The sequence below is a fragment of the Alosa pseudoharengus genome, unplaced genomic scaffold, assembly GCF_046254945.1.
Source record: "Alosa pseudoharengus isolate Yale_2024_CS ecotype anadromous, Long Island Sound unplaced genomic scaffold, YU_APseudo_1.1 YU_APseudo_1.1_scf_12, whole genome shotgun sequence".
Classification (NCBI taxonomy): Eukaryota; Metazoa; Chordata; class Actinopteri; order Clupeiformes; family Clupeidae; genus Alosa; species Alosa pseudoharengus.
In genome coordinates, this window is record NW_027468587.1 from 16,536,384 (window position 1) to 16,561,688 (window position 25,305).

General features: G+C 46.0%; 1 protein-coding gene across 1 annotated transcript; it reads left to right on the forward strand.

The window, feature by feature from the left end:
* Positions 1-24,658, forward strand: tgfbr2b (transforming growth factor beta receptor 2b). The gene is made up of 7 exons (XM_076280275.1): positions 1-321; positions 8,232-8,382; positions 9,111-9,301; positions 14,954-15,741; positions 17,449-17,590; positions 22,764-22,891; positions 23,399-24,658. The coding sequence occupies exons 1-7, from the start codon at positions 240-242 to the stop codon at positions 23,579-23,581; spliced, it is 1,665 nt and encodes a 554-aa protein (XP_076136390.1). The 5' UTR covers positions 1-239; the 3' UTR covers positions 23,582-24,658.
* The last annotated feature ends 647 nt before the right edge of the window (positions 24,659-25,305 follow it).

The window sequence follows — 25,305 nt, forward strand, 5'->3', positions numbered from 1 at the left end:
TTTCCTGTTGCTGCGGAGAGGAGAGCCTAGTGACTCAACCCACAGCGCACAGTCAGTCAGATTCCTCTGCTCTGAGTCCGAGCTTCAGCTGAGGAGGGAGGGCACGGACGCTGCCTCTACGAGAAGGGCTCCGCAATCCCCTTCCTACTTCTAACACAAGTGTCCTAAACAGAGTATTGCTGTTTAAAAAAAAAAAACTAAACAAGTTAATGAGCAACGTGGGAAAGTGCTAGACTCGCATGGAGCGTTTTCGGGTTTCGACTGTGTGGCTGGGCGCGTTCTACCTCATCTGTATGACCGTCTTGAACCGGAGCGGAGTTGGTAAGTGAATTTGGTTGACACTCTTCAGAACTCACACACTCCGTGCAGGCAGTGAGCTTGTTTTCAAATCTTAATTACTTGAATAATTGCCAAAGCACAAAGCTTAGCACCCAAACTTACGTTCATCTTAACATTTCGCCATGGAATACTTGACAAATGCAACAGGTGATACCAAACTGTTTCAGTAATAGTTTTTTGTCTCGGGTTATGTAATGCTGAAGAATGCTTCATAGTAGTGCTTAAATAGTCTGTTATCACGGTGAGGCTGTCCATATGAAAGTGAGAGTCTTTTTACATCCATTCATTGACATCCCGTTGTCATTTACCTGTGGCCACACTCATTATAACAGCAGCGTGTTGAAGCTTGTGTTCCTATTTTGTCAGCGCGTGCTGGCTAGGGCTGTCAACAATGACATCACTATTTCTCTCTGGTAATAATTAACTGTTGTCCCAGCCAAGACCTTTCGAAACTTGCGAAACATATATTAGTAGGCCTATTCATGTCAAAGATGTCTGATTTCTGGCATTGAAAATGGGACACAGATCCTATTATTTTTATTCTCAGGCTTGTGTTCACAGATTGCAGATTGCTTTTTGACAGCGTTTGCTGGACCTATGTCATATTTCTCTAGTAGCATACACTATATTGATACAGTTGATACACCTTTACAGCCTAATTTGTTTCATAATTATGGAAATGCATGTACTGGTATTTTATTTAGAGTTCTGTGTAGCTTACAATAACTTGTGTCACATGTTGTAGTTCAGAGAGAGAGAGCGAGCACTTGCTCAACAGTGCACTAACTGAAAGGAGATACTCTTCCAATGGAAGTGACTCATCTCGCTTGGGTTTTGCTGTTCAGAGTGTATGGAACTGTATACAGTACTGTATACAATTATTTACCATTGTTTTGTAACAGACTAGTGATAATATGAAGGTGATATTTTTGTCATAACCTTTTCATAATTAACCTCAACATTTGTGTGAACACTTACCTCAAAAAATGGTTTATCCTCATTTGCTTCTTTATTCACGAACACACACACAAACACACACACACACACACACACACACACACACACACACACACACAGACAAACACACACACACACACACACACACAGACAGACACACACACACACTCTCTCTCTCTCTCTCTCTCTCTCTCTCTCTCTGGAAACAATCGTGCATTACAGCATGAGCATGTCCTTGCACATGTACTATACTCTTTTATGCATTTAAAATAACAAATAGCCTCAGAGAGCTCCTGTGTGTTGATATAATAACTGTCCCTTCCTCTGAGATATGTGTGTGTGTGTGTGTGTGTGTGTGTGTGTGTGAGAGAGAGAGAGAGAGAGAGAGAGAGAGAGAGAGAGAGCTCGGTTTAGCCTTTGCCACCACGCTGGTTCCCTTTCCTGCTCCTTCTGCTGCTTCCTTTGAACGGGGGACCCTGGGCCACTGGAGCGGGGACATGTGCTGGGTCCTGTCAAACAAGCTTTCGCTAACGCTAGCGAACTTCCCTCCCTTAGGGCTTCTTTCATCACAGGAAACAGCTCACCATTTGTACAATACCAAATCCATTTGACTTTTGGTGTGCGTGTGTGTGTATGTGCAGCTGCATTCGTGTGTGTGTGTGTGTGTGTGTGTGTGTGTGTGATGTGTTTTGCATTCTCTGTTTTAGTTTGTTTTGTGTTCATGCAGGGCATTTATGTTTCCCCTGAGCTGACATGAGTGATAACCACCATGTTCACTGTTTTATTTAGACAGTGCAGCCCACTCTTCCTGTCCCCTGGCCTGACCTCATGCCATTGGCACAAACCCCTGCCCACTCACTCACTCACTCACTCACTCACTCAATCACTCCCTCTCTTACCCACTCATTCACTCTTACTTTCTCTCTCTTTCTCTCTCTCTCTCTTTCTCTCTCACTCACTCACACACTCGCACACACACACACTCGCACACACACGCGCGCACACACACACACACACACACACACACACACACACACACACTCGCACACACACGCACAAACACTCACTCAAACCCATCTTATCTACTTTAGGACATGGCCTCACCACTGTTATTCTACCACAGGGGTGTGGATACTTGGAATGGCCTTCTACTACAGTTTTTCTCGATCGTTTTGATACCTCTGACATCTGACATCTGACATATAACTCTGACATCACGTTCTCAAAACAGTTCACACCTGTGTCTGAACAAAGGCACTCTGGACAAAATGACACATTTTGCTTGCAAAAGGCTGTTACTCTCTCAAAACACTTAAAACATTAAGCAAAAGCAAATCTTGCCTTCAAACACTACAACTTGTTGCCAATTCAAAAACACTCTTTAATCAATCATTACACACTGGACAACAAAATGCAAAATCTAGTTCTCAAAATGAGCATTTTTGCTATGTCTGTTCCATTACTTTCTCATTTTTCTGGTATCAGAAAAAAACTGTGAAAAGACAAAATGTACTGAATAAAAAAATAATGTATTCATTCCTCCCTAGATGTAACTGCCATTGGCATGTAAGACATACGGTAAATACCTAGCAAGATACAGTAAATTTAATTGAACTACAACTTGTCATTTTTCATCGAAATAGACCTACAGTAAACACCTACTGTTTTCTCCACCAAATAGGCAATACAGTACTTTGTCTAAATGTGCATTAGATACTTGCAATATACTTACTTGCAAATAGCAACACAGAACAGACATCTCTTATGTATAATGAAAGATTGCTGATTGAAGAATTGTGCTAGCATGGGAAAACCAATAGAGTTTAGCATGGGAAAACCAATAGAGTTTGGGGCTTTTGAATGACACCTTTTTGCAAAAGGGTGTGAGAAATGTGTGAACCCAATGAAAATGTGTGAACACATTCGCAAGAGATGATTTCTGCTGTGCAAAGCAAGTAGCCATGAAGACCAAGTTAATTCCAGTTTATAAGTAAGTATATATACTCTTTTGATCCTGTGAGGGAAATTTGGTCTCTGCATTTAACCCAATCTGTGAATTAGTGAAACACACAGTGAACACACAGTGAGGTGAAGCACACACTAATCCCGGCGCAGTGAGCTGCCTGCTACAACAGCAGCGCTTGGGGAGCAGTGAAGGGTTAGGTGCCTTGCTCAAGGGCACTTCAGCCGTGGCCCACTGGTCGGGGCTTGAACCGGCAACCCTCCGGTTACAAGTCCAGAGTGCTTACCAGTAGGCCACGGCTGCCCCCAACTTAAGCAGGTACAGTAAAAGCAATCGAGAAAAACTGTAAACCATTCCCACTGTAATGGTCAGAACAGGATCTTGCTCTGGAGTGCACTGGTGTGTCACAGGGTCGCTGGCCTTCAGTATGAGTCCTAATGAAGACAGATGGCCTCTGTTTACCTTCTAATGGTACAGTGGCTGTATACATGCAGTAAACAGGAGAGAATAACTCACAAAATAACCCATAACCCAGTTTCTGGTTCTGGAGTGAGCTTTTACCAGATGGATTTTAGCTCTGACATATTACAGTTTTTCTTGATCATTTTGATGTTTGTGTCAACTCTGACATCACATTCTCAAAACAGTTAACACCCATGTCTGAACAAAAGCACTCTGGCCAAAATGACATGCTTGCAAAAGGCTGTTACTCTCTCAAAACACTTAAAAAGTGCAGCAAAAGCAAATCTTGCCTTCAAACAACACATCCTGATTTCAATCAATCATTACACACTGGACAACAAAATGCAAAATATAGTTCTCAAAATGAGCATTTTTGCTATGTCGATTCCATTTCTTTCTCATTTTCTGGTATCAGAAAAAACTGAAAAAACTGAATGTAGTGAATAAAAAATAATTGTATTCATTCCTCCCAAAATGTAACTGTCAATGATATGTAAGATTTACAGTAAGCACCTAGACAAGACAAATTTCATTGAACTACAACTTGTCATTTTTCATCAAAATAGACCTACAGTAAACCTACCTTTTGTTTTCTTCACCAAATAGGCTATACAATAATTTCTCTAAATGTGCCTTAGATCCATAGCCTACTTGTAAATAGCAACACAGAACAGACATGGCATCTCTTATGGATAATGAATGATTGCTGATTGAAGAATTTAGCAAAGGAGTTTCACACAGGTGTATCAGAGATTCAGACTTATGCAAGGAATCTATACCACCTGTGAAAAGATGTTTTCCTTTTGTTTAGCACGGGGAAACCAATAGAGTTTGGGGACTTTGAAATGACAACTGTGTAAACTGTTTTGCAAAAGGGTGTGATAACTGTGTGAACCCAATGAAAACGTGTGAACACATTCACAAGAGATGACTTCTGCTGTGCAAAGAAAGTGTTCATGAAGACCAAGTGGATCCCAGTTTCCTTAAGCAGGTCAAAGCAATCGAGAAAAACTGTAACTGTAAGACACACAGTATTACAGTAACTGTGTAGGTCTCATATGACCTGGATTGTGTGTTTGAGAAACAGAGGTGCTCCATCCTCTTTATAGTTCAGAAATATTTGGCATGGGCTATACCCAAAGCTGACTACTGTAACTATGATTGCTAGTTTAGTTGCCAGCGCACCTGTTTTAAGTATAAGTATATAAGTACTCTTTTGATCCGGTGAGGGAAATTTGGTCTCTGCATTTATCCCAATCCATGAATTAGTGAAACACACTCAGCACACAGTGAGGTGAAGCACACACTAATCCCGGCGCAGTGAGCTGCCTGCACAGCGGCGCTCGGTGCCTTGCTCAAGGGCACTTCAGCTGTGCCTACTGGTCAGGGTTCGAACCGGCAACCCTCCAGTTACAAGTCCGAAGCGCTAACCAGTAGGCCACGGCTGTTTTGGAGCAGTTTAGAAATATAGATTGCTACCATTCTGCCTTGATTAGCTTGGCATCAACACATTTCAAAAACACGTCACCGAGCAAGCAAGGCTCTCAAAGGCACGCCCTTCAGCCCTGTGTTCCCTTCCAGGCACTCAGTCTTCCCTCATGCTGTGTGATCACACTCTGCTCTCTGAAATGTGAAATGTGGGCATGTAGCAGAGAACTAAAGATGGAGACAGACACAGACATAAGATATAGGCAGCAAGTCAGGTGGACATGGACGTGGTCACTGTGAAAGAGATTTTTAGTCCAGCCTTAAAGATACTTAAGTCCATTGGTTGCCCCGACCCCCCCCCCCCCACACACACACAGAAAAAAAAGGAGCTTTTGTGGGCCCTCCCTTCCCGACAGTGTCAGGCCACAGGAGGAGGGTGTGCGAATCTGAGCTGGTGTTTACACTAACCTCGTTGGGCCTCAGCTCGGGGAGCTGAGAGGCGGCTATTTAGAGATGAGAAGAGGGGGTCGCCTAACCTCCAGAAGTGGCTGGATTTTGATTTGCCCATATTAGTACTCCTCTGCTCGTGGCCGACACAATCCTGTCTTGGCTTGCTCCACTGAGCCGGACGGACAGACGCTTAAGCAGGCTAAACTCTGTGTGCGCGTGTGTGTGTGTGTGTGTGTGTGTGTGTGTGTGTGTGTGTCTGTGTGCCCATTTGAGATTATGTCAGTAAGTGAATGTGTGTGAGAGAGATAGGGTGTGTGTGTGTTTGTGTGTGTGTGAGAGAGAAAGCGAGAGAGAAAGAGAGTGCTTGTGTGTCTGCATGCATGTATGAATAAGTCATTATGTGTGTGTGTGTGTGTGTGTGTGAGCGTGTGTGTGTGTGTTTGTGTGTGTGTGGTCAAGAAGAAGGAGGAGAGAGAGGAGTGAGTAGGGTAGGCGGAGGCTGCAATGTCTTTGATGAGTGGCTGAAGCCCCTGCTGTGCCCCTGCTTGCCCCAGCATGCCTGTCAGGCCTCAGCTACAGTATCTGCTGTAGACTACATGTGGCTGCACACATGAACTTATGGGCTTGTTATCAGATGATGTCTGATGTAACACAGTTGAACCTAATTACATTTATATTGTTCTCATTTCATTTCTTTCACCAAAGCGTAGGATATTGCAGCCCCTGCATACAAGACATTCTTCTTTGCCTGAGGGTGTAGTTTCCTCTCAGGAAGGCCTGTGCGTCTCAGGCTTAGTATCTGCTCTGCTAATGGACTTGCTAGCGTGTATGCTGATAATGTAAATTAGCCTGTCGCTAACTCTGGTACAATGCATCAAATGGTAACATTTATGTTTAAAATTGTACATGGTCCCTAATAAATAAAACAAATAATAAAAAAAGCTGCATGTACGCTGCTAATGAACTTGCTAGCGTGTATACTGCTAATGTACTTGCTAGCGTGTATGTGGTACGCTAGTGTGTACGCTGCTAATGGGCTTGCTAGCGTGTATGCGGTACGCTAGTGTGTACACTGCTAATGGGCTTGCTAGCGTGTAATGTGGTATGCTAGTGTGTACTCTGCTAATGTACTTGCTATCGTGTATGCGGTATGCTAGTGTGTACTCTGCTAATGTACTTGCTATCGTGTATGCGGTACGGTAGTATGTACGCTGCTAATGGTGCATGCTAGCGTGTACGTGCTGTTATTTGAACATTCCTCAGTATCGTATAGGCACCTTCTCCTTCTGTGCTGTGCTGTGCAGAGGTGCATTTGAAGTGATGTTATTATTCAGGTCTTGTTAGGCTGTTGAAGGGAAGGTCCACATCCTCTCTGACTCCATTTCCTTCCCTGCTGATGTCACCTGGCTCTTCCTCTGGGTAAGAGGAGGAAAGAGAGGGACATTGGAGTCTGTCATGAGTTTGCTGAGCTTGTGGCCTACACACACACACACACTCACACTCACACACACACACACACAGACATAAGCACACGTACACACACATACTGGAGTGTGCAGAGTTTTTTTTTATTCTTGAGTGGTTGGATACTTCTTTGTGTTTCCAGTGTGTAATTACCCGACTCCTGCCAAACTCCACCAAACAGAAGGCAGCGGTAGGGGAAAGATTTTATCCGCGGTAGTGTGCAGTGCATGTGACGTGGGCATACAGCTGGCTACGAGGCCGGCACTTGTCGGTGGTGCGGCCCACCACAGAGTAGCTCACTTATGTGCTTATTATACAGTCTAAGGAAAAGACCCTACATGGATTATTTAAATTGGTGATGCCTGTCATATATACTGATGCCACAAAAGAGGCATTTGCAAAAATAGTGTGTGTGTGTCTGGAAAAGAGTTGCACAGCTGCAGATGTTTTTGAAGTTGATAGCTAAAGAGAGCCTTCAAAGGGCCACCAGTACAAAGTGCCCTTCATCAGAATGTTCAACTGTAAATGGTAAAGTTTGATTTGAATAATCGCAATGCTATGGAATGAACACTGCTCTTTAGTATGGTACTACCCAGTTTGCTCTGTAAAATTGTGCCGTATTTTGAATGTCACTAGTAGTACCCAGCACCCCTTGGTGTTTGTATTCCTGTCTCTGAGTAGGAAAAGATTGGAGGCTGTCAGTCAGGGAGTCAGCTCAGTCAGATAGCATGAAAAAGCAGGCCTGAGCAGGCCCTGAGTGCAGAGGGCTTGTGGGAGAGAGCACCTCACGCAAGATCTCGCTGATTACTCGCCTAACCCGTGATCCAGCACCCCACCACCCCCACCCACTCACCCCTTTGCTCCGACGAGTCAGTGGAGCCGACAGTGGACCAGTCATCTGTGGACAACAAGGCAAAATATTAGCAAGGGAGCCGAAATGTTTAACTCTTTTGTTGGCCAATAAAAACAGCTTGTTTTTAACCAGGGCTGCAAATGAAGTGCAATGATTTGCCCAGGTGGTGACGACTGTGTTGTTAAGTGCATGGAAGACTGTTAGACATCACTTTATAATGTTGTCTATGAGTTCACCAGTAGTTAATGGATTTGTTGGTCTGTGTGTGTGTGTGTGTGTGTGTGTGTGTGTGTGTGTGTGTGTTTTCTTTTATAGATGGAGTATTCCCTCCAGTCTTCAAAATAAATGGACTCTGCAAATTTTGTGATCTCCAATCCACTTCTTGCAATGGCACTGGGACATGCAAATCCAACTGCAGCATTACATCCATATGTGGAGAGCCGGAGGAGGTGTGCGTGTCTATCTGGTAAGTGGCCTCTGCATCTGCCCCATGTAGTAACTTCCCTGATAAGCCAGAGTAATCCCCCCTCTAGGCCAGGGGAAAGTCTTTCAAGTGAATACAAAGCATTTTTACTCACCTGATATCTTATGGGCAATTTTCTGATGTTACTGTAAAAATGTGCTTTGCTTCATGCCTGTGAAAGAAAACCGTTGAAGGGGAGAAAAATGCTTCAGTCAGTCAGTCAGTAAGCACCACATGCTGACTTCCAATGTGAAGTAAAAAGGTTCCCAGCAAAAAAAAAAAAAAAAACATAAGGGTTATTTTTATTGAAAAGGTCATCAAAAGCACATTTCCAGTGCTTTATGATCACCACCCTGTATCCTGTTGTGAATGTCTCTCTCTCCTTTTTTCTCACCCTCTTAGAGGCTTTCACTGTAATTGTTTATGTGTGTGGTATGCATACAGTATATGGCTGTTTCACTTATGGTGTGTCTTTTTTGGTGTGTGTGTGTGTGTGTGTGTGTGTGTGTGTGTGTGTGTGCGTGTTTGTGTGTGTGTGTGTGTGTGAGTGTGTGTGTGTGTGTGTGTGTGTGTGAGAGAGTGTGTGGATGTGTCTGTGTGTGTCTGTGTTTGTGTTTGTATGTGTGTGCACGTGTGTGTGTGTGTGCACATGTATCTGTGTGTGCATGCGTCGTTTGTGTATGTGTGTGTGTGTGCATGCATTTGTATGTGTGTGTGTACTCCCTTGGCAGGAGGAGGAATGATAATAACCACACTCTGGAGACTCTATGCCACGACCCGGCCAAGCCTCTGTACGGCATGCGTCTGGACGACTACAACAGCTCCACCTGTGTGATGAAGGAGAGGATGGCCGACGCCGGGCTGCTCTACGTCTGCTCCTGCAACCAGGATGAGTGCAACGACAACGTCATCTTCACTCCGAGTGAGTCATCTCTCTCTCTCTCTCTCTATCTCTCTCTCTCACTCTCTCTTTCTCTCTATGTGTCTGTACATCCATCTATCAATCTGTCAGTAGATTGACCAACAGATTGACATAACTTATATAAGCTATTTCAGTTCATGTTTCAGTGGATTGGAAAAATTAAAGCAGCATAGCAGCATGCTCTTCCGCAAGCTCTTCAGAGAAACTATATGTCTAGATGTGTGTGTGTGTGTGTGTGTGTGTGTGTGTGTGTGTGTGTGTGTGTGTGTGTGTGTATGTGTGTGTGTGTGTGTGTGTTTGTTATGTTTGTGGGAGGTGCAATGTGTGTGACAAATATACCAAACTCACACTGACATGCAGAGGCAGATGCATATATACAACTCCCATGCGTGGATTTAGACACACACACACACACACACACACACACACACACACACACACACGTTCCATCACAGTGCTGAGAGAGGCAGCCCAGTGACATCAGAGCGGTGTATTGAGATGACTCAGTCTGAGCTGTGGTTCTGGCTGTTTTTCTGAAAGGAAGTTCCACAGTAGAGTTCACTGCTAGATTTTGTGAAATTTTGTTTTCACTGCATCATCAGCGTAGAGTGCAGTACAAAAGGGTTCGAAATGACTCACCTTCTCTGTGTTTTCCCTCTCCAAAGTGGGCAGTACACATGGAGTACCGATGAGGGAGGTACATTTCCATAAGTGGTTTTGGATGTGTTGTTGGGTGCACGGGCATGACAATAGGAACACACTTATGTGTGTACAACAGTGTATAAACAAAGATGATTTATGTGTAAACTTCAATGAGATTCTGGATGACGTAAACCAAGAGCCAAAGAGCAGACAAACAAATAAACAAACAATCAACATACCTCTGCAGAGGAGCTTTTGAAACAACGGAATACTCAAAAGTCAGCAAATGTGTAGGAATGAGTCCTCTGAGTCAGTACTGTAAAATCCTGGTCAAGTTTGATCTCTAAATGCCAGCCGCCCACTCTCTCTCTCTCTCTCTCTTTCTCTCTCTCTCTCTCTCTCTCTCTTCCAGCCGCCCACTCTCTCTCTCACACACACTCTCTCTCTCTCTCTCTCTCTCTCTCTCTCTCTCTCTCTCTCTCTCTGTCAATGAAGAGGTTATAGGTCATCTTTGTCACAGAGTCCCTGCAGGACTGATGGTACAGTATCAGTGCTGTGGTCAACACCATCCGTGTATGTGTGTGTGTGTGTGTGTGTGTGTGTGTGTGTGTGCATGCTGTGGTTAATGTGTATGTGTGTACTAGAGAGTTTGCAAGCGATATACATAAAGTAAAAGAGAGACTGAATGTTTATCTTAGTCAGACAATTATGTATTGCTCTATCTGCTTAAAGTGAGCTTTATTTGTAATACCCTGACTTACTGGCATAATTCCAGGTCTTGCATGTCTAGAAGCAGACAGGGATTTCTGTTGAGGCTTTTTGCTAAGCATTAGCCAACCTAATCTAGGGAAGTTGATATAGTCTAAACAATAAATATTCATTAGGCTTCACAAATCAGTTTCAGTGTGTTTTGCTCTGTAGAGGTTGCATGCCCCATGGTTTTTTAGTTTGATCTCCCTGTCTAAACTTTATTAGAGATGCTTAGCTGAATCTGCTGTGAAGAAAAAAAAAGGCCTCGCTAGCTTTTCCTTACAGGACGTGTGCTTCAGGAAGCTCATGTTTATTTATTGGATTTATGCCATCGCTAACTCCTGCAGAAATGCCTTGCATTGTTTTCGCCTAGCATAACGATTTTTATGACGTTCTCAGCAGTGTGTGTGTGTGTGTGTGTGTGTTTGTGTGTGTGTGTGTGAGATACCGAGACATGAGACAAACAGAGACTGTGAGTTAGTCAGAGGGAGACAGAAATATATTGCATAGCATGAAATGAGGAAAAGTTAACTTACAATAACTCTTATGCCATACTAATTCAGTCCTAACACATACAGTTTAATTTCCAGTCATGTTTTCCTTTTTCCTGTCATTTTTTCATGGAATAGTGTGATGTCTCACATTTCAGAATGCCTGAAAATGCCTTTCAGTCATTTACTGAACACCAGGGAGGGTAGACAGTAGCATCTGACCAAAATAAGCGCATAACTCAAATTGAAACATTTACTTATGCTACAACTGTTTCTCTCTTTGCCAAGCGATAGTGACAAGTGAATTTCACCTTCTAACTATACATTTGTTTCCAATAAAGAACTCATAAAGACAGTTTGGGGCCGTGGGTCTGTGCTGTACACTTGCACTCTAGTTAGGCCTTTTTTCTGTTTTTATAGTTGTAAATTTGATAGGCTCTGCAGACAAGTAGGCCGACCTCGTATAGGTCTACAGTTTACTGTATTTACGTATACAGTTTACGGGTCCTGGAGCCCCTTATCTACTTGTCCTGTTAAGTGACTTGATATATGAATTTACAGTTTGCCGCAATTTAGAAAAGGGGGTTTCAATTAGCAGCATGCTATTCCATTTTAAGGCGGTTTGACCTTGTCAGTAATGATCCTGACATTGTAGGTGTAGTATTTCTTCATTCATATGTTCAGGAACTTTTTTCTGCTCAAAAATATATCTGAAAAGAAAAAGAAGCATCTTAAATGTAATGTTTATCATTGCCAATGTCCAGCCCATACCAACCTGTTAGCCTTAGGGTCATCATATTCACTCATTTAATAGAGATGCATTATAAACAGAATTATCCCCTACCAACTCACTCGCAAAGTGCAGTGTCACATAACTTTAATCAACACTACTTTCTTTGACTGATTGCAGAATGTGGCTGTTTAACTGTTTGTGACTTTATCACATAAGATAAAGGTGCACAGTCGTGCAGCTGACTCTCAAGAATCACGTGTCATCCATGTCTCCTTGGAGCATACTGAACTCATGACCTCTCCTTTCTACAGAGCTGCAGAAACATGAATGTGTGACCTGTACGTTAAGACAAGCTGCAGGGAGTGAGTCAGACCCATGCTGTTGTTCCTGACTGTCTGAGTAGTAGTTTAATCACCCCCCCCCCCCTGTTCCTGAGGTATTTTTATCAGATGTGGTTATAATGAAAAAGAAGAAGAGACGTGGAAGCAGTGTGTGTGTGTGTGTGTGTGTGTGTGTGGGGAGGGGGGGGGGGGGGTCAGTCAGTCTGTATGTTTCTAGTCTGTGCAGATTTGTGTGTGTGTGTGTGTGTGTGTGTGTGCCTGTGTGTGTGTGCGTGTGTGTTTGTTGGTCCCCCATGCTGAGGAATCTTAGCCTGCAGTCCCAAACCAGACAGATTTTAAAAAAGTGAGTGAGTCACAGTCTACCAAACCTAAATAGGGTGAAAGAAAGAAACAGTGGGAAAAGAGAGAGAGAGAGACACACAGAGCGAGAGTGAGAGAGAGAGAGAGGGAGGGAGGAAGGGAGAGAGAGAGAGAGAGAGGGAAGGAATAGGGTTTGTTTATGGCATGAGCCATGTTCTGAAACACCGTCGTAACCATAACAAACATCAAGTGCTCCTCACGCTTTGGCATAGGCCGCTGTTACAGTCCTGTCCTGGCATGGATCCTAACGCTCCCTCCAACCAGGAGAACAGGCTTCCAAAGGGCATTTATTAATAGATATGGGAATCTCCGTTTTTTAAGATGGCCTGGGACATTTAGTAAACAGAATGTTCTCCTACCAAAATAAAAAAAGAACATTCACTCTTACACGGTGTGGACAGGCAGAAAAAAAAACACATTTCCTCCACACAGGCCTTTTCAGCGCAGCTTAAAGCACCACTATCATCATTATCCTGGTTGCGCGAATTGAATAAACTCCTCAGTGGTAATCACAGGGCGGCGAAACGGCACAGCTGTCCGTCTGGGAATTGGAGGTTTAATGTGCCGTGGTAATCCGTCCACTCGGAGCTCCCACACCAGCCAGGAAGAGCTGCTCATCCCTGCCAGAATCCTGCGTGTGGATCAAAAAATGTCAGGACCTAGGGGACCTCCATAACAGGCAGTTTCGTACCCCCGGCTTTCTCATGAAATCGTGTCTGGATTAAGCAGTTTTATGGGAAACCTGTCATGCTTTCCTCAGAATTCAGTTATTCAGAACACATTGCGAATATTGAAGCAATTAGGGGTGCTTTTTATTTTCGAGTCAAACAGCAAGTCAGGGAACACTGAGATCACCAAAAGCGCATTAATCTGCCGCCTCTGGCACCGTTAGTCTGGCCCGTTTAATAGTGCAACCTCGGGACAGGAGAATCTTAGTGTGCCTAACACCGCCGGTCATAAAGAATGCAAGGTGCGAACTGCACATTTGGCTCTTGAGTTTATTTATTTATTTCATTGCTTTGTAAAAGTCTCTGTAGTTGCAGCATTGCCTTTTTAGGCCATGCTGGCAAAGCACAAGTCCCAGTGTTTCAAAGAGCTTTACTTCAATCTTGTTTTCTCGATCTCTGGATCTACCTAAAGCTTTGCTATGTTTATGTATGTATTGTGCTTTTATGTTGTTGCCAGTAAGAGAGAGCATGTGTGCGCATGTTAGTGTGTGCCTGCAAGGTTTGTGAGCCTACCTATGTGTGTGAGAGTGTGTGTGTGTGTGTGTGTGTGTGTGTGTGTGTGTGTGTGTGTGTGTGTGTGTGTGTGTGTGTGAGAGAGAGAGAGCAGTAACAATGTGTGTATGCTTCCTTTAACTCTAACACCAAAATGAGCCAACAATCTGGGCACTGGCTGCCATGTCTTGCCCACAGTGCTGGCAGTGGGCACTGCAGCTTAGGGCCCTACCTGCCATGCCAAGGCCACTGGCGGTGCCAGGGTAGTTTTCCCCCTCCTGAGCACAGGCAAGGCATAGAGGAGGCTTTCATGGTGCCCTAATTTTCCATCTGGACGTTCCCAACACACACCACATAACGGGGGAGTTTTACCGTGTCGCCATTAGGAAGAACCCACGCAGGCCATTTGGGTGTTCTGACAGTAGGACTGCCCCTCAACTTACAAGTTTGTCACATTATTAAATATCAAGAAAATTTGACATTCATTTACATTCATTGACTTCAGACGTTTTTTAGTGTTAATAACTCACACAGAAACATCTGGCTCTTAAAAAAACCCCATCTGTGTTATAATAAGTCCTTCATGCAAAACGGGTACATTTATTTTCCATCGGGTGAATGTATGCCCACTCTGGAAAGGGTAGGAAAGCACTGCTCTTCTTTCTGGTCTGAGCATCTCCATATGCACCCTGCCTGGTGCACCCTCTACCCCAGACCACTGAAGCAGCACACTGCTAAACACTGCCCGCCTGTTGCTGAGGTTGATAATAGTCTGGCTGGTGGAAGTGAATGTCAGCGATAATCACTGTTGTGTTTACGTGTGTAAAAATATCAGGAGGCACTTCAGAGTAGTTGTGCAATCACTCCCTGAAATAAGCTTATCACTGAGATACTCAACTGTATTAAGTATTAATAGCCTGTCAAATGACACTGGCCAGGAGGGATTCTGCCATCAGGACATGAATGCTCAAACAGTGGTATGCACTTTAAATCGACTTTTTTAGATTTGCGAAAAAGACATCGACATTTAGATGTTAACTGTTCCTGAAATGTTCACTTTTGATGTTTTACTACCCAAACGTCCTTTTTACAAATCCTGTTCATTTATTTCACAGTGCAAGGGCCGACGGTGGAGTCCCAGGTGGCTGCGGTCATTCTGATGAGCCTGCTGCCCCTGCTGGTGCTGGCCATGCTCGTGGTGTCCATGTTCTACTGGTACCGCATGTACCGCCGGCGCCAGAGCGAGTGGGACACCCGCAAGCCGTCCAAGCGCAAGGGCCCGCTGGACTGCAGTGACGCCTGCGCCATCATGATGGACGACGACCGCTCAGACAGCAGCTCCACGCACGCCAACAGCCTCAACCACAACACCGATCCGCTGCCCATCGAGCTGGACATGCTCGTGGGCAAGGGCCGCTTCGCCGAGGTCTACAAGGCCAAGCTCAAGCAGAGCCCCTCGGAGCAGTTCGAGACGGTCGCCGTCAAGATCTTTCCCGAGGAGGAGTACGCCTCGTGGAAGAACGAGAAAGACATCTTCTCCGACATCGACCTCAAGCATGAGAACGTGCTGCACTTCTTGACGGCGGAGGAGCGCAAGGAGACCAAGCAGTACTGGCTCATCACGGCCTTCTATGCGCGTGGCAACCTGCAGGACTACCTGATGCGCCACGTGATCAGCTGGGAGGACCTGCGGCTGCTAGGCAGCTCGCTGGCGTGCGGCGTGGCGCACCTGCACAGCGACCACAGCACCTGTGGTCGGCCCAAGGTGCCCATCGTCCACCGTGACCTCAAGAGCTCCAACATCCTGGTGAAGAGCGACCTCACCTGCTGCCTCTGTGACTTCGGTCTCGGCCTTAGGCTGGACAACTCACTGTCTGTGGATGATCTGGCCAACAGCGGGCAGGTAAGGTTTTGCCTGACCGACATAAACAGAAATTAATCAGCTGGTTCCATGCTGTGTGCATGGATTGAAACTATGTACGCAGGTACATTAGTTGTGCTGCATCCGTAGTCTTTTTTGGGTTAAACCAATGTCTGTGTCCCTGCCAGTTTCTTAACTGTTTTAAGGGCCAATGTATGTAGACCTCTTAAAGCGTCTGAGTGTCTAGAAAAGTGCTATAAAAATAAATGTATCATTATTATTATTATTATTATTATTATTATTATTATTATTATCGGAGTGGTGAGATGTAAACTCACATATATGCGAAAAAACAGAAACTTAGTTTCCCAGAAAACAGACCAGTTGAAGTGCTTGTCTTTGCTTTCTCATAACTCACTCGAGCTCAAAAGGACATTTACATTTTATTGTCTTTAGTACATCAGGTGGTATTCTCCTTACCCCCACCTGAATCAGTGCAGGGTCCCAGGTATTACAGTGGCGTTACTCGTGCCTCTGGGGGCATGAACATGGGGGCTCATGAACATGCCCCCAGAGTGCTAGAGCACTGTAGCTGCTCTAGCTGTTGGCTGCAGAAACTCAAGCTAGGTAGAACAAATTGTTTTCTGTTTTTTTTTTTTCATACCGACAGTACTCTGTCACTTTGAGAAACTTGCCGGAATTCTCCTTTCACTGTCCTGCAGCTGCCCTGACCAACACACTTGAAGCGCAGTCATTATGGGTCAGCAGCCTCCCAGTGACCTCTCTTCCACTGTGGCATTGACCTATGAAGTCAGCTAAGAGTTTACAAGTTTGTTTGTGTGTTGCAACAGTGCTGTCGGAGGATTGGCTTTTAGACTGTCTCAGCAATGCCAACGGGCCAATAGGTTTAGTTCCCAGAAAAGATGCTTTTGCTTTCTCATAACTCACTCGAGCACTAAAGGTCATTTACATTTTACTGTCTTGTATTTTGTTTCATTGCGAGGCATTCAGTCACGCTCATTCACAAATCATGCGAGCCGTGTTTCTGAGACAAAACAGAACAGGTTGGCCGCTGACAGTGGAAGTCTGCGGTGCTTGCTTCTTCGCGATAACTTGCAGGAAATTTCCCCCCTTCGGCGTGTCTCTCTTTCTTTTCGCCGTGTCTCTCTTTCTCTTCATTCACGTTCATAAACTTTTTCTGGGCCACCGATGATTCAGTGGCTGACAATGCAAACATGTTGAGTCACCTGCGATAAAACAATATGCACCTTCTTGATGAAGGAGGAGTCGTTAAGCAGCAGAGAGGAAAAAAAGAATAAAAGTATGCTCAGGTGTGGTGGTGCACCACACCTGGTGGCTAATTGTGCCTCAGATACAGTAGCCTTTCAGTTATAAACTCAGTTGTGATTAATGTTCATTGATGGGGTTTTCACTCATGAAAGTGTTCATGAGGGAAGTATTACGGTTACATTGTTGAGTTTTCAATTGACACGCGTCAGTACAAGTCGCAACACGTTTTTACGCTGCGCAAATATTCTAACTGAAAGAAATGAATTTGTCAGTTTCAAATCTCATTTCACTGACATTGCGATGACTCATGAAGTGGGTTGTAGATGATAACACAAACACATGAGGTCAGAAAACCTCATTCACTATCAGATCAATCAACAAAAGTGATCTGATGTGAAATGTATAAAATGTTTTCTTGTTTATTTCATCCCTATTTCATTTCTTACTTCCTCTCCTCAGGTGGGCACAGCCAGGTACATGGCTCCAGAAGTGCTGGAGTCCAGAATAAATCTAGAGAACATCGAGTCCTTCAAGCAGGCAGACATCTACTCCATGGCCCTGGTGTTGTGGGAGATCACCTCTAGATGCAATGCCATAGGAGGTAAGTCCATACCCGTCCACAAAGAGGGCATCCAGTCATTATTGATAATAATAATAATAATAATAATAATAATAATAATAAATTAGTCTTATATAGCGCCTTTCTAGAAACTCAAGGTCGCTTTACAAGAAGGGGGTGGTAGTAAGTATGTGTGTGTGTGTGTGTGTGTGTGTGTGTGTGTGTGTGCGCAGGAGCGCTGGGTGGGATGATGAGGGGATTAAAGGCCTCAGTGAAAAGATGTGTTTTGAGGTGTTTTTTGTACAGGCCCATCCAGTCACTCATGTGACAGCAGTGGGCACAGAATCCACTTAAGTGGAGGCATCACTTTACCCCTGGTTCATACAGTCAATTTGTCACCAGCATTCCTAACTGACCATTTGTATTACCAATGCAATGAGAGCGAAGGTAATGCACCTCCAGTTGTGGCAGGTGCTCAGAGAAGGAAGAGGACAGAACAGAGAAAAATAGCAATGTGCCAGAGCTTTTTTCTTTTTCTAGTAGTGAGTGAAGTGTGTTACATCAAGACAAAACATGGCAGGATTTCTCTTCTCTGCCCTGCCTCCCAGTGAAATGGGTGAGCAGCGCAGAGCCAACCGCAAGAGAAGAGGGAGCGTTAATGGAGGATGAAACAGCCACTTAATAAAAAATAGCCCCTCTTCTGACCAAAACCTTAAAAAAAACAAAAACACGTCTGACCTGTTCTTTAGCCTTCCTTCCATTCTGTGTCCTCATTCAACTTTGGTAATTATTTCTGGACGGTGGGTGGGTGCTCCTTGGAGAGACCTCTGTTGCATGACAAACCATCTGCCGCAAATAGTTCACCGGGTTGGACTTTCCAGTGGACTATTGTGTTGGCCGGCGGTGTGGCTTTGTGCATTGTTCCTGAGCGCCGGGGCCCACGACGTAGCTTAGTGGTCATCTATGTTCTGGCCGGCGCTCTTTTTCCTGTTTTCCCTCCATTTTAAGCCGTGCCGGGCAGGGCAGCGATGGTACCCCAGCGTCTTGGTCGGCCACAGGAATGCCAGGAATGAGCAAAATGTGAAATGGACCATCACGACCGCTTCCCTTCTTTGGTCAGGTGGGGAATGTAGATGCTGTCGACCGGTCGAGGACATATAGGGCTTGTGGACGTGGGAGGGTGTGTATGTGCACACGTATGCTTGTGTGTGTGTGCACACAATTAAATACAGATGAGAGTATTTGTGTGTTAGACAGGTGTTTGTGTGTGTGTGTGTGTGTGTGTGTGTGTGTGTGTGTGTGTGTATGTGTATGTGTGTGTGTTCTAATCTCTTTATCAAAATATGCGTAGGTGTATCGTAACATGTTTACTTCATAGTGAAAGTGAGAAAGGCCTAAGGCAAGGTTGTGAGTGTCTGCAGATAACTGGTTCTGTGTGTGTGTGTGTGTGTGTGTGTGTGTGCGTCTACTAATTCCCATATCTGTGCGTGGGCGGGTGTATCGTTACATGTTTGTTACTTAACGCGAGTGAGAGTGACAGGGAGAGCCTGTGGGAAGCTTTGGAGGCATGTTGGGGCTGTTTCTGAAGTGTTGCTCAACCATCGCCGCCACCCTCCTCCTCCTCCTCCTCCTTCCCCTAAACCTGTGTGAAAGTATGCAGCCTGACGGCCCAGCGTGGGGCTCGCTCACCCAGCCACATATGGGAAAGTTCTTCAGAGGAAATCACTGTACAGGACACGTTGACTCCCCCATCGTCTGTGACCTACATTGAGTTTGGGGGTTTTTCAGCTTCCAAAGAGCTGGCTGGAATGCGTGCGTGCGCCTCAGGTTTAGGTATTCGTGGTCGGCCGGGCTACGGGAGGGGATAGAGTTTTGTATACATCTGTGTGCCGTATATATGTAAGTATGTGGCGAGGGTCCACTGACGCTCATGCACACATGCTGGACACACACACACACATACACACACACACACACACACACACACAAACACACACACACACACACACACACACACACACACACACACACACACACACACACACACACAGACATAGTGTGAGGGTGTTGGGTTTGTGTTACATGCATGCCCCTGCTTGCCCTGGTGTGAATCAGATAGGAGACAGGGGCCTGCTGGCCTTGCTGCTGCTGACAGCTCATCTGAAGAGGCTGAGACATTCCCAGCCACAGGGCCGCATTCCTGCCCAGAGAGGACACTGGCCCGCAGGGGGGACACAGAATGGTGGAGACACGGGGGATACTATCACCAGGCGCTTTTCATAATGCTGTCAGTCGGCATGCATTATGAAACATGCATGCAGACACACACACACACACACACACACACACACACACAAACACAAACACAAACATACACACACACATTTTCATTAAATCTAGACCCACTTCATGTCATTTGTCCAAACTTGATTTCTTTGTCCGAGTGTTGAGCGGCAACTGAATTCAGCTAACCGTGTTCAGGACCACAGAGCCAGGCCTGACCCGTCCCCCAACAACCCACACCCCACACCCCACCCACCACCCACACCCAACCGCACAGCAGGCAGACGCCCCAACTGGGCTGCAGCAGCTGGGCAGCAGGTGGCCTGACCCAACGCAGGCAGGCTGGAGTCCCATCCATCAGCACCAGGCTCAGGTTCATGGAACACCACAGCATGGCACAGCACAGCACAGTGACGTGCCACTGGGAGCCCTCAGAGTCAGAGAGACAGACACGCTACAGACACTAGAGCCTGGTGCTGTCTCTAACTCTCTCTCTCTCTCTGTCTCTACCACTCTCCCTCTTTCTCTTTCTCTCTCTCTCTCTCTCTCTCCCTCTCCCTCTTTCTCTTTCTCTCTCTCTCTCTCTCTCTCTCTCTCTTTCTCTCGCTCTCTCCCTCTCCCTCTCTCTCTCTTGCTCTCTCTCCCTCTCCCTCTCTTTCTCTCTCTATCACCCTCTCTCTCTCTTTCTCTCTCTCTCTGTCCCTCTCTTTCTCTCACTCCCTCTCTCTCCTCATTCAGGCTTCCTTTCCCAGGATAAGGGCACACAGCACAGACAGGCCCACTACATGGGCCACAGTGCAGCCTCATATCCATGCAGAACCACGAGCAGACAGCACACGTGGTGGTTCACTGCCGTTAGCTAGTGTGGTTCAGCAAGGAGGTGCAAAGCCAGCAGACAGGTGGCAGAGCAGGATGGAGGAGAAGTCACAACAGAGAGAACCACTCGCCCACTTTCACTGCAGAAGGATGTGGCAAAGCATCTGCAATCCCATGCAAGCAAGCGTATCTGTGTGTGTGTGTGTGTGTGTGTGTGTGTGTGTGTGTGTGTGTGTATGTGTCGGTGTGTATTTGTGTGTATATCAGTGTATATATGCATGTTTGTGCATCATCTTTATGTTCAGTTCGGCTGGAAAGAAGCCTCATAAAACTTGCTGACTGGGTCATCACGTGTGAGTGTCTGTGCAGCATGTCTGCGACCCATACCTCCGTGCAAGTCCAGACTACTCTGCTCTGAGAGAGGAGGTGCATGGGGGAAGAGAGAGAGAGAGAGAAAGAGAGAGAGAGAGAGAAAGAGAGAGAGAGAGAAAAGAGATGGAGAAAAGGAGGGAAACGGTCCCAGACAGAGAGTCAGACAGCAGACCCACAGTGGTTTCAGACGGATAATCTGAAAGGGAAACTGCTGTAAACCACCCGACCCCACCCCACCACCACCACCATCACCACCACCACCTCCACCTCCACCTTACAGCCTCTGGAGTTGGCATGTGATCCTGGTGAGGGAGGCCCAGCCCAGCCCGGCCCGGAGCCTGGGTGACATCTGTTCTCCCTAAATAAATAAATAAACCTCTCAGCATTCTTCACATAGCTGCCATTGCATGGGGGGGGGGGGGGGGGCTATGGCCGAGGCTGTGTGTGCGGAAGGAGACTCTTGAATAGTGTGACTATTGTGCTCGTATGCCTGTGTTGCAATACTATGTTATTAGCTATTACCCATTCACTTCAGCTGTAATCAGCGCGACATCTAAATCGGCTTCTGTTTCACACGATTACTGAATGCATTTTCAGCGGCCTCAGTGTCGGATCAGGGTGTTTTTTGATTGTTTCTTAATCTGTGTGGTGTTCCACTCGCGCCAAAATGACTCCCTGTCGCCTTCCATCCACCTATGGGAATAGCAGGCAGGTAGGCAGCTGTGGTATTTGTTCCATCTGACCACAGGAAGTAAGGGGGTGGGTAGGGGCTGTGCAGCAAACTAGGCCAGAAGCACCCGACTGCCCCCAGTTTAAAGACTATGGCAGGGGCCTGAGTGGGCGTATTTTTGTTTTATAAATTGAAACAGGGGAAGTCCACTTGTCAAAAACAGGAAGTGGCCGCTTGTGGAGTCAGCTTCTCCGCGGGGTCCCAAAACGCAGGGCCTGCGTCTCCTGTCCGGGACCAGCCACTTCCTGTGGGCCTGTCCAGTGCCGAGCTGCTGGACCGCGTACCACCGGCTCCGAGTGTGATAGCCAGTGCCTCCAGTTTTCCATTCGGTGGAATGTGTGACCGTGTGTGTGTGTGTTTGAGTTCTTTTTTGTCTTTCTTTCTTCTCTCAGTGATTGGCCCAGTGAATCTCTTTGCACTTGCGAGTGTGAAATGTAACGGTGGGAAACCCTGAGCGGCCATGTCAGTGGGTTTTGTGCATCTGGCCTGAGGTCTGTTTCATAAGCTCTGGCGCGCGTCCCACAGGGATAGATATTTCATTTTTATGCCCATCGCTGGCGGGACGCCGTGACCGGCGAGTAAGTATTTCAGATCCAGACAAAAGAGACAAAGCTAGCTCATGAGTTTTTCTTTTCCACTTGTTGTGAACCCCGTCGGGTGTGGCTGTTTGCTTCTTTTGGAGTTACTTGTGGTTACTGCTTTCACAAACGTGTGGAAAAAGGAAAAGTCCAAAACAAATACACACTTTCACTCTCCTCCGCCTCGCCTCCTTCTCCGCTCAGCAGTGCTTCCTTCTCAGGCGGCTAACTCCGACTCCTGCTCCATTGTGTGCTGTGATAACCCCCCTGGTGCCCACTATTGCCCTTGAACCCCTGAGTAGTAATTCACCACAGTGAAATGTTTTCTGCTGAGACTTAGGGGCCACTGGTCCGGACCATGGTGATTAATGTTCCGTCCTCTCTCTCTCTATCCCTGTGTGTGTGTGTGTTTGTGTGTGTGTGTGGTGTCCTGCAGAGGTGAAGGAGTATGAGCCACCATTCGGGTCCAAAGTGCGAGAGCACCCCTGTGTGGAGAGCATGAAGGACAACGTTCTGAGAGACCGGGGCCGGCCCGAGATCCCCGACAGCTGGATCAAACATCAGGTAAGCCAGGAGAGAGAGTGTGTGTGTGTGTGTGTGTGTGTGTGTGTGTGTGTAAGTGACAGAGCAATGAGAAGACCGCATGAGCGGAGATCTTTACATCAAAATGACTGGAGGCGAATGTGAGTTTGATAGCTAACAGTAACGGTTAAGGCAGGAGTCACACTGGCCAGCAGCAAGCGGCAGCGGCAAGCGCAACACAGTGCTCAGACTATAATAAGTTATAATCTCGTTCCCAAGTAACACAAACGGTTTGCCTAAACTGGCAATTGAATACGCTTGCGTTGTGCTTTGAAAGTTGAACCAAGTTCAACACTCAGCTTGTTCAACGCTAGCACTGCCACCGTTGCGCTGCCGAACCATAAAGAACAATAGGAAACCTGTCAGTGTGATCCCTGCCTAGCTCACTATAGTTCTAGTGCTTTACACACAAAGTACCTGCATGCAGCGCAGACAAATCATTTGGCATGTAGTGACAAGCTTTTGCTTTCCTGCATTCCCTTTCGTCAGGGTGTGGCGATCGTGTGCGCCACCATCAACGAGTGCTGGGACCACGACCCCGAGGCCCGGCTCACCGCCCACTGTGTGGCCGAGCGCTTCGGCGAGATGGAAGACGAGCTGGACAAGCTGTCCAGCCGCAGCAGCTCGGAGGAGAAGATTCCAGAAGACTTGTCCGTGGACGACGGGAAGTGAGAGAACAAAACGCTCCCTATCTTCGCGTGCCTTTGGGAACTCTGAAGTGCCTTCTCTCTCACACACATATCTCTGCGGGGGGGTCAAGAAGAGGAGATTGAGTCCTGTGACCTCAAACTCAGCCCCCCCCCCTTTACTCCCTCCATCTTCATATCGGAAACTGGAATGTGTTCATACATACAGTGTAGTATGTTGACATGTAAGACGCGAGCTGTGGAATAGGGTTTTTTAATGTGTTTTTCATAACCAAAGACTAAAGCACTTTACATGCTTACCCGTACATAGGAGACACTGGGACACAGTTGGACTGTTTCCCATGTATTTTTTTTTTAAAAGGGTGTGGTGAAGTTAGTCTGGGGCTGGCCTTCCCGGACGGCCCGTGTCAGGCGCCAGATGTACAGACAGCCAAAAAGAGAGAAAATGAAACGCTAATGATTCTGACATTCAGTAGATATACACAAGAGATTGTATGGTGATACTAGAGATCTATGATTCAGGACTAACAGAGATGCAGTGCTATCTTTGCAAGTGTGTGTGTGTGTGTGTGCGTGTGTGTGTTTGTTTGTATGTGAATGATTATGTATGGGCATGTCTTGTATGTATGTATTTGAAAATGTGTGCGTGTGTTTATGAGATAAAGAGAGAGTGAAACAGACAGAGAGTATGTGTGTGTCTGTGTGCAAAGAAGTATGTCTGCATGAAACTGTGTACACATATTACTCTGTCTGTGTGTGTGTGTGTGTGTGTGTGTGTGTGTGTGTGTGTGTGTGTGTGTTTTGTAAGAGTCATTATTTTATGTTCTCTATAAAGAAGCTTTAAAAACACGTACTTGCCCAAACAAGCACAGTGTACATAAGCACATCCAAACCATGCTAACAGGAAGGGCACCAAAAGGGAAGATACTGTATATGACATGTGATGAGTGTGTGTAGCACCATATCAACACACACTGACACAAAGAAAGAGCTTCCCATGATATATGCATTACCAGAAGCATCAACTATTGTGCCTTTCTTTTTATCTTTTATGTAAAATACTGTAAATCTTTTATGAATAAAAATATGTTTATGTATTTGCTAAAAACATCTGCTTTTCTGAGTAGTTTTTGATTCTGATTCCGGTTTCCATACCTGTGTGTTTGCATGAAACCTTTATTGCCTCGAAGGGAATTTGTCTTGCACTCAAGGGAGTCACACTGGACATTGATTTGCATTAGATTTCTCTGTCTCTTTAGTCTGTCACTAAAGGATTCGGAATCCTGGATTCCTTTCGGAAAACTCTGTAGGAGTTCTGATCTCGTTTGAGATAAAAACAGACTTAACAGACTCCATTTGGTATACAATGTGCTCTACGGGGCATATTTGACGCTATTCCAGACAGGCCGGCAGGCAGGGTGAGCTAGAGGCAGAGGCAGTGCTGGTGCCCGCCCGGTTCCCAGGCCCCTGCAAGTGTGTTTGCTCTGGCCTTTTGCAGGGGTTGTCATCCTGCAGACGTTCAGAGGGAAATGAGTTCTCCTCTCCGGCCTGCCAAGCCGCTGCCCAAGCTGCTTACACTCTTGATCTCCCCGACCACGTCCCGAAGCATGGGAAAGCAGGTGTGCGTTTTTTTTTGCGTTTTTTTTTTGTCACTCCGGAGGTGACGAGCTGTCACACACCCTGGAATCCCCCCTGTGTGTGTGTGTGTGTGTGTGTGTGGGGGTGCCAATCAGATAAAGATGTCATCAG

What these genes read in the sequence shown, in the direction of transcription:
- tgfbr2b (XM_076280275.1), top strand. Translation starts at nt 240, where the DNA reads ATGGAGCGTTTTCGGGTTTCGACTGTGTGGCTGGGCGCGTTCTACCTC. An exon ending in ATCTGGCCAACAGCGGGCAG is followed by an intron (nt 15,742 to 17,448) that starts GTAAGGTTTTGC and finishes TCCTCTCCTCAG; the next exon opens with GTGGGCACAGCCAGGTACAT. An exon ending in ACAGCTGGATCAAACATCAG is followed by an intron (nt 22,892 to 23,398) that starts GTAAGCCAGGAG and finishes CCCTTTCGTCAG; the next exon opens with GGTGTGGCGATCGTGTGCGC.